At 41.9% G+C, this 9,081-nt stretch overlaps 1 protein-coding gene across 1 annotated transcript in view; it reads left to right on the top strand.

The window, feature by feature from the left end:
* Positions 1-5,444: 5,444 nt before the first annotated feature.
* ALK (ALK receptor tyrosine kinase) overlaps positions 5,445-9,081 on the top strand; it is a gene marked incomplete at both ends in the record, with an annotated part of 722,117 nt that continues 718,480 nt past the window's right edge. Inside the window, one exon of the mRNA XM_083376785.1 lies at positions 5,445-6,117. Within this exon, the coding sequence (XP_083232911.1) occupies positions 5,445-6,117 (673 nt within the window). The remainder of the gene's footprint in view (positions 6,118-9,081) is intronic.

Here is a 9,081-nt window from a genome sequence, read left to right as displayed (position 1 = left end):
TCTTTTGATATCATTTTATTATTTTGTAGGATATTTTAAATGAAGCATGTGTTGGATATTTATGATCCTAGTACCAGGAGAGGTGCATAAAATATTAAATTGGAATAATGCCAGAGTGCAAGAGAAGGTCTGAAAATACAATATACTGAGTATTGACTCAGAAATAAGAGAAATTTCCTTTCCATGCAGTGTTGTGAAAGGGCCATTTACCCTTGCTCAAATTCCTTTTTTCAATCTACATAATAAGGATATCAGCAAAATTCAGTATTGTATTAGAATAAATGCTGCATAAGGCCTCATCTGAGGCTCACTGTAGCCTTAATAAACCTAGCTGGTTTGCATGTGCTTCCTGTTAACTCATGGAAGACAAAATATGAGTGCCCTAAGTACTTTATAATGAATGAATGAACCTGAGTTGGGAGTTGCTAGGTTTTTGTCCTGAAAAAGACACTTTACTAAAAATATACTTACAGTACTATGAAGTCTTCCATTTCAGTTTGTAAAATCTCTTTGGCACCAATGTGCAATTCTGTCAGAACAGAAAATATATGTTTTCCTATCATTGTTTTTGGTTTTTTTCATAGTAAACATTTGAGCAAGTTGATAGGCAGGCATCAAGGCAGGAATGTGTAACCTCTGCTTTTAGAGTCAAGCTATTCTCCAAAGCACCTGAGGGCAGGACAAGAAGCAACCAATGGAAATTAATCAAGGAGAAAAGCAACCTAGAACTAAGGAGAAATTTCCTGACAGTTAGAACAATTAATCAGTGGAACAACCTGCCTCCAGAAGTTGTGAATGATCCAACACTGAAAGTTTTTAAGAGGAGACTGGACAACTATTTGTCAGACATGGTATGTATGTATTTATTATTATTTATTTATTTTATTTTATTTATTTATTTGTTTATTTATTTATTTATTTTTCATTCATTTATTTCATTTTGAAACATCACATTATTTTCACCTTTTAAGTTATTGCTTTGTAATTAATCCCTATTTACAAGGGATCCCTATCATGGTATTCATGGGTTCCAGTACAGCTGTGGATATCACCCCCATTTTCCTGAGTCATCCTAACTCATTCTGTGTTGTTGTTTTCTTTTGATTTAAAGGAGGTGAATGAAAAATAAATCTGCTGCAAAGCAATGCATCAGCATCAAATATTGTCAAGCTCTATGCCAGATATTTTTTAGTAGACATCACTATAAACATCGTATCTTAAATATGATAGACGGTTAAATAAACAAACGAACAGGAGGCATTTTGAGAGAATAGGACTGCTCACAGTCACTCATGCCTTAGTCACTTCCCATTTGGATTATTGTAAGAAGCTGTATCTGGAGCTTGTCTCTGAAAAGGATCGGAAGCTTCAGTGGTGCAAAATGCAGCTGTGTGGCCAGGTACAGGTGCAGGACATTTGACATGTGTGATAGTACTGCTCTGGGAGCTGCAATGGCTTTAGTATGCTTCCAGGTACAATTCAGGGTGCTGAAATATTTTGTGGGTTCAGTCCAAGACACTTATGGGACTGTCTTTAGATCCAGCAGGAGAGCATGCTCTGTTCACTGGGGAGTTCCATCTACTGGGACCCAGGAAGACAATCTTTTCTAGCATGGCAGCTGCCCTCTGGAATATCATCTCTCCTGAGATTAAACTTAGATTGCCCCTGCTGGCCTTTCCTAAGCACTGAAAACCTGGGCTTTGCTTTCCATCCTGTGGCCCTGGCAGTATTGGGAAGCCTGCCTTATGGCTGATTTGGATGTAAGATGTGAATGTGCTTGGCAGATATTCTTTGTCATAGATATTGGATTTTTTTCAGATTTAGTTGCTTTATCCTGATTTTATTGTGTTTGCAATTGTTAGCCTTCTAGAGCCATGCATATGAGATGGGCAGCCATAAAAATTTACTAAATACATAAATATTTATTATTCTTTGGACAGAAGCAATTAAAGGCTGGGAACATTTGGTAGATCAGTGCCGCCTACCTTTTGGGACTGGTTTTATGGAGGGCATTTTTTCTGTAGACTGGTGTGTGTGTGTGTGTGTGTGTGTGTGTGTGTGGCTTTGCATGCTGTCTGGATCCCATGTGTGTGTGTGTATGCTTCACTCACTTGCATAGCCTGGTTCCTGGTGGTGCCAGTCTGCAGACTGGGGATATAATGTACATATCAACAAAACTACTTAAATTCCTATCCCTGTTCCTAGAATATTTTTGTTTGTCACACAGCTGTGAGGGGCCAGGGTCTTCTGGGAAGGGGAAGCTGCCTCAGTTATCTTGATATATGGGGTGTGAAAATAGTTAACTTCTGATATTATTCATAATAATACTCATTATGTCTATCCAAACCTAGAATGAAGACTGCCTTTGTGTGTTTCATCACTTGAACAGTTCTTGGTTTTTCATTTAAAATCCCAGTGTTGTTTACAATATGAACTAAAAACAATACATATTAAAGTCACTGCAGGAAACCAACAAAAACAGCAGAAATTGATTTAAACAAACAAACAAAATGAGCAACCAAACAGTTTTCCGCAAATAAAAATCAGCCAGGATAATGTGCAGAGTGCTTTCTGTTGACTGTTAAGTCCTTACCATAGCCAGTCCTTATTTTGTAAGGCAAGGATGTTCCAAATCAGAAAGCACATTTAGTAGGTTTGAAGGCTCCCTTTTTAAGAAAAAATAAACAATAAAAAATAAATGCAGTATATTGAGTGGAATTTATCAGATATTTCAGCTGAAGTCTTAAGTCCCTTGACCATAGCTTGGTTGGAATGGAAACAAAATTGAAGTATCAGTTTGCATTGTGCCTTCTACATTGGGAAAATAAGATATATCATTCTATTATTATTTATAGTGCCAACAAAATTAAATACACATTAATGCAGAAGCCACTCCAGTGCACAGCTTAGTATTTGTGGGCATGTGTGTGTGTGTGTCTGGGGGGTGGGGGGTGGGATTGCTTGCTTGTGAACTTTTATGAAAACTTTTACCAACGGCAGAGGATAATTCACTTCAGCAATCAAGAAGATTGAAAGACAAAATTATTCCATATAAGTGCAAAATTTAATTCTCATGCCATGATTTATACATTACTATTAGCCATTTGATAAGATGGGCTGATTTCAGCAACAGGCAAGATGAGGATAATGAAAAAGAGGCCATTTTCCCCCTTGAAAAAAAAAACGCTACTAATTCCAGTTGTGAAGGATCAAGGGGGGGGGGCGGAAATCACTATTCCTTGGTGATGACCAAAAATTACTTTCAGGCTCTGATACTTCAGCTTCAAATACTTGTAATATTTATTCCAGATTTTAAGCTAACCAAAAGCAATTTAAAACCTTTCTTTCTGTCTTCAGATTTACTACATTATTTATCTACTAAAGATCTCTCAGTTACCCTTTCTTTTTCAACATTGCTAAGGGGCAGGTTCTCCAAGAAAAAAAAAATAGAAGGGGAAGAAGGAATCGTCTTGCAAAGACCTACAGATTTCAGTATTAGAGGATAACCCGCAGTAAAGTTACAGTAGTGGTGGTGAACTTTTGGAAGAGTCGGCGGATCCGGTGAGGGACAGATCGTCAGGGAGAAAATCGATTCAGTCGCTCAGAATTGGCATGACTTGACCACACATCAGTCAATGCGGAAAGCAGATGGATTGGAAAAATTAAAGAGTTTTCCTATGGGCGATTGCGGATGTCATTTACCACATTTTCCAATATAACTGCAATTATACTAGTTGCTGGGAAAGAGTTAAATCACTTTCCTTCTTCTTTCTGACTCTCATTGGGGGCTGCAATTGCCAGAGAAATCCAAATGACAGGGAAAGAGTTGGGCAAGGGTTTAGAGTTGTGTAAAAAGGAGAAAAGGCCAAAGCTGTCACAACTCCTTCCGGCAGGTAGGGCAGCTGTTGCCTTCAGATAAAGCATTTCAGCTTGAGAATTTCACTTCCACTGCCATTTAGCGACACTGAGCATATTCGGTGCACCTTCGGCTTTTAGAGCATTTATATCCTTTGCTGCTATAATAGTCTTCCTTATGCGTCTCCTATGTTCGGTATGAATCACCTTATTTCTCCTGGCCGGTGATTTATAACATTTTACAGTTCCAGCAGCCAGAGGAGGTGAATTAAAGGCCTAAGCACGTTCCATGGTGTTTTCACAGTGGCTTTTCTTTTTCTGAGATCCGTCTAATATTTTACAACAACACTGAAGAAAGTAGAAAACGGCAAATTCCTCTTCAAGGGATTTTTCATTCATCTCAAACCGCCATCCGCAAAACTGAAGAGATGGTTTGTTTTTTTTTCCCCTTTCCTCTTTCTCAATGGCCGGCTCTTCTCCAGCTCAAGCCTTCCCTATCGATCCCTTGCTCATTTGCATAATGAATTCTTCTGAGGCGGCTATTGGCTGCCGCGAGCCGCGCTCGTGCGTGATGTCAGCACTCACAGGGTATTGCTTGGGTTGTGGCGGGTAGTTGGAGCCTGTCAAAAAATCTTCGCGGCGGCGGCGGCGGCGGCCGAAGAGGAAGAAGAAGCGAGGCTGCATCGCCCAGCAAAAGCCGCCTGTCGAGCGGCAAGAGGAGGGGAAAGGAAAAAAAAAAAGAGTCGCGCGTAGCTGCCCGAGACTCCTCGTTTGTGGCTTTTTGGTCACCTTCTCCGTCACCTGCTCCAAGCGAAGGAAAGCCCAGCGCAGAAGGAAAAGCAACACGGGCTAAAAGAAGTCAGCCCGCTAGCCAGAGTTAGGTTCCCGCTAAAACAAGGGCGCCGGAGGCCGCCTCAGACCACCCTCTCTTCGAGCTACCTTCGTTTCAGTCCCGCTAGTAGAAGCCCCGCGAGCCCCCGCCTGGCTTAGGACGAGATACGGAGCCGCGCGAGCAAACGTGAAGGGGCGAAGCTCGCAGCTTCTTTGAGCCGGCTCGCCTGGAGACCCGAGAACGCCGGACCTTAAAGGAGGACGATCCGATTCAACGCCCCTTTCGCGTTTCTGGGCAGAGGGCTGGAAGATCCCAGAGGGGAAAGCTTTAGCCTGCTCCGTGGACCCGGCCAAAGGTCCCTTCCGACGTGGAAAAAAAGGCTGAACTTGTGCCGGAACGGGGTTGCTGGCTGCCTTTCTTCCCGAGCACGGGCCAGCCGGCGTGCAGGAGTTTCTTCAGTCCGCTGAAAGGGGGCTGGCGCCAGCTCGAAACGAAGAGACCCTCTTCCCCTCGGAGTCGGCTCCTTCCAGGGCAGAGCGCGCTCGGGGATAGGACGAGACCTTTAAGAAGCTCGTCCGCGCGGTTTGCGAAGCGGGTCCCAGAGTGGCTCTAACGGCCGCGAACCTGGCTTAAAGGGAGGACTGAATTGGAGGGGGGGTCGCTGGAAGACGCTGGGGCGGGAGAAAAATTTATATTAAAATATATATATATATATGATTTTGTCACCTGGCCGTTCCACTTGTGGCCGCCTGATAATATGAAAGGCGCTGGTTTCCCGCCGTTCCTTCTGGCTCATCTCCTTCTCTTTGCCACTCGAGGGGGAACTGTGGAGGCGGGCAGCCCCCTCTCGGGCTCTCGAGCTGGCGGCCAGCAGCCGTCCCGCGATGCGCCGAGTTTCTCCCGGCAGCAGAGAAAGAGCTTAGCGATGGATTTCATCGTGCCGTCGCTCTTCCGAACCTACCTGAGGGAGCTGGTGCTGGGTGACGGGGCCAGAGGCCAACCCTTGGGCGGGTTCAAGGCCCGCTGCAGCCTGGTGCTGGACTGCCCGCCGCTTTTGCGCGCCGCTAGCTCTTGGCCGCCAAGGAGCGGAGCCGCAGAGCCCGCCGGCCGCGCCAGAGCCCAGTCCAAGGTGCTGAAAGCCGGCGCGGTGCGCAAGCTGCGCCGCGCCAAGCAGCTGGTGCTGGAAGTGGGAGAAGCCAACCTGAGGGACGACTGTGCCTGGCGTTCCGAGGCGGGAGTCGTGGCGACGGCGAGCCGGCTCGAGTTTACCCTCACCGAGGAATTCAGCTGGTGGATCCGCTCCGGGGAAGGCAGGCTGAGAGTTCGGTTGATGCCCGAAAGGAAAGCGTCGTTCTTGGGAAGGGAAGGCAGCTTATCGGCGGCCATCAGGGCATCCCGGCCCCGCCTGTTTTTCCAGATGGCCACCAGAGGTGAGAGAATAGTTGGTGACTTCTGCGCCTAGATAAAGTCAGCTTCCTAAGTTTGGGAAACGTAGGAGGGAGTGAAAATAGAAGGGCGGGATTAATCCTCTTTCAGGTTAGGAGGATTTCTAAATTTCTGCTCTCGTTTACCAAAGGTAAAGCAAGCCTTTAAAATTCACTGTAGTTTTTGTAGTATTAATTCAGAAGCATCCTTTGGAAAGAGTTTGTGATTTGCTGTGATATTTTCAAATAGAATTTCTTCTTCTTCTTCTTCTTCTTCTTCTTCTTCTTCTTCTTCTTCTTCTTCTTCTTCTTCTTCTTCTTCTTCTTCTTCTTCTTCTTCTTCTTCTTCTTCTTCTTCTTCAAAAACCCATTATATTTCTAATTTTCTGCATTCTACACAGTGTTGCTTATCCTGAAAGGGAATAACATGACTACATAAAATAACCAATTTTCCCCCCCTTCCAGTTCAGAGTGCCTAAATGCCTATTCCTCTCCAGTATGTAGCTCTTAGGGGTTTGTTGGAGAGTAATGCACTGCAAGAAATTAATGTGCTGGTTAATGACTGAAATAAAGTTATTGTAAATCTTAACATATCAACCAGTACCCTATCAAACCAGTACCAGTACCCTATCAAAATCTTTTGTACTAAGTTAATTGTAGAAAGTTGAACACATATAACATTTCATGTGTCATGAAATAGATGTTCTCAAGAAGGAACAATAATCTGGAGAAATTCAGTGGAGTTCGGTGGAATTACTATAGTTTAAATAAGATATGAATAATGTTACTTAGAAGTAAACCTTTGTAACACTCTCAGGGCCTTTAAATATGTTGAACTAATTCCCATGTTTCCTAGCCATCATAGGCCATCTTACACATTTGGAGAACACAAGTAAAACATGGATCCTCACACTGAGTTTAGTGAAGCTTATACCCAACTTAATGTCCATAATAAAAAGAATTATCTAAAAGGAATACTCATATAGAGACTGTAAGGTCTTGAATGCATTTTGCCTGGAAAATGAGATGTGCAGGTTGAGAAAAGATACTTCTCATTATAAAAATTATATGTATTTTTCATTTTTTTTTAAACAAAATACCCAAAATTTTTACACAATGACTCATTAGTAAGCTAGTAGCATTTCTTTTCAACTGAAATGTAAAAGTTATTCATTCAGAATAGTATAACTGAGATTCATAATTGCAAAAGCCACCCACTGATTAAATTAAAATTAAGACTTGTCATTGGTCATAAACTGTTCCCATTAATTAACCAATCACAATTATCTTAATATTTTAATGAAAATAGTTTAAACACATTGCCTACATCAGGAGATTTCTGTAGATTAATAGCCCAATTTTAAAAAGAAATTACAATATGGATCACTGGGATAGACCTCAGTGTTCAAAACTGATAGTATAAAATATTATATTTTGAATGTATGCAGTCCTATGAATTACAAACTAATTCAGTAAAAATACAATTACTGAGACATAATTAGACTTCACATAGTATAGCCAGACTTCTTTCCTTAGTTTACCAGTTCTAAAATAGTTCATATACTTACAGTTATTTTACACTTAGTGAGATTTTCATAATATATACAGTAATGTGCAATCCAAATGGCATATGGAAAGCAGCAGAATTTGTTCAAGAAACAGGACTAGATACAGAGGTACCCACAATCTTAGTCTCGTGTGACAGAAAAATGTGTACATGGTGAGTGTTTTTTAGAATCATACTTTCCAATGTTGTTTTTCATTTCTACATATTCAGCCAGTGTTTCCCCACCTCACCCCAAAGCATTTATATCACCTAATGTTAACATATGATCTTCAGTAATTAGTACTGTTGAGATGTTTGGTTAAGGGGAAGGGAACGTGGGATAAAGTTTTTCTGAAGAGAGTTAGGATTTACACCCAATATACTAGCCCATGCAATCCTTGAATAGGCAAGAAAAAACAAAGGTACAGGTATAGTATAAGTGGTACCTTGCTCAATAGTAGCAACTGTGAGAGGGATCTTGGAATCCTAATGGACAATCACTTAAATACAAGCCAGCAGTGTGCTGCAGCTGCCAAAAAAGCCAACACAGTGCTAGGCTGCATTAACAGAGGAATAGAATCAAGATCACGTGAAGCATTAATACCACTTTACAATGCCTTGGTAAGACCACACTTAGAATACTGCATCCAGTTTTGGTCACCACGATGTAAAAAAGATGTTGAGACTCTATAAAAAATGCAGAGAAGAGCAACAAAGATGATTAGGAGCAGGGCTATTTTTGTAAAAAAAAAAAAAAAAAAGGTGCCGGAACTCACACACGTCTTACAACCTGCCTTGCCTACCGTACAAGGTTCCTTCCAAAAAAGGTGCTGGAACTCCGTTCTGGGTGTTCTATGACAAAAAAGCCCTGATAAGGGGACTGGAGGCTAAAACATATAGGGAACGGTTGCTGGAATTGGGTATGTCTAGTTTAATGAAGAGAAGGATGAGGGGGGGACATGATAGCAGTATTCCAATATCTCAGGGGCTGCCACAAAGAAGAGGGAGTCAAGCTATTCTCCAAAGTACCTGAAGGACAAGAAGCAACGGATGGAAACTAGTCAAGGAGAGAAGCAACCTAGAACTAAGGAGAAACTTCCTGACAGTTAGAACAATTAACCAGTGGAACAACCTGCCTCCAGAAGCAGTGAATGCTCCAACACTGGAAGTTTTTAAGAAGAGACTGGACAGCCATTTGTCTGAAATGGTATAGGGTTCCCTGCCTGAGCAGGGAGGTTGGACTAGATGACCTCCAAGGTCCCTTCCTATTATTATTATTATTATTATTATTATTATTATTATTATTATTATTATTATTATTATTATTATTATCTTAACTCAGAGGGAGTTGACCTTTTTGGATGGAAAAGCTCTTCACTCCTGTTTTAAGGAATTGGCAAACCATCTCATATAAAGATTCAGTC

This window comes from Vipera ursinii, assembly GCF_947247035.1.
Source record: "Vipera ursinii genome assembly, chromosome: 1".
NCBI lineage: Eukaryota > Metazoa > Chordata > Lepidosauria > Squamata > Viperidae > Vipera > Vipera ursinii.
This window is presented reverse-complemented; position numbering and strand designations above follow the sequence as displayed.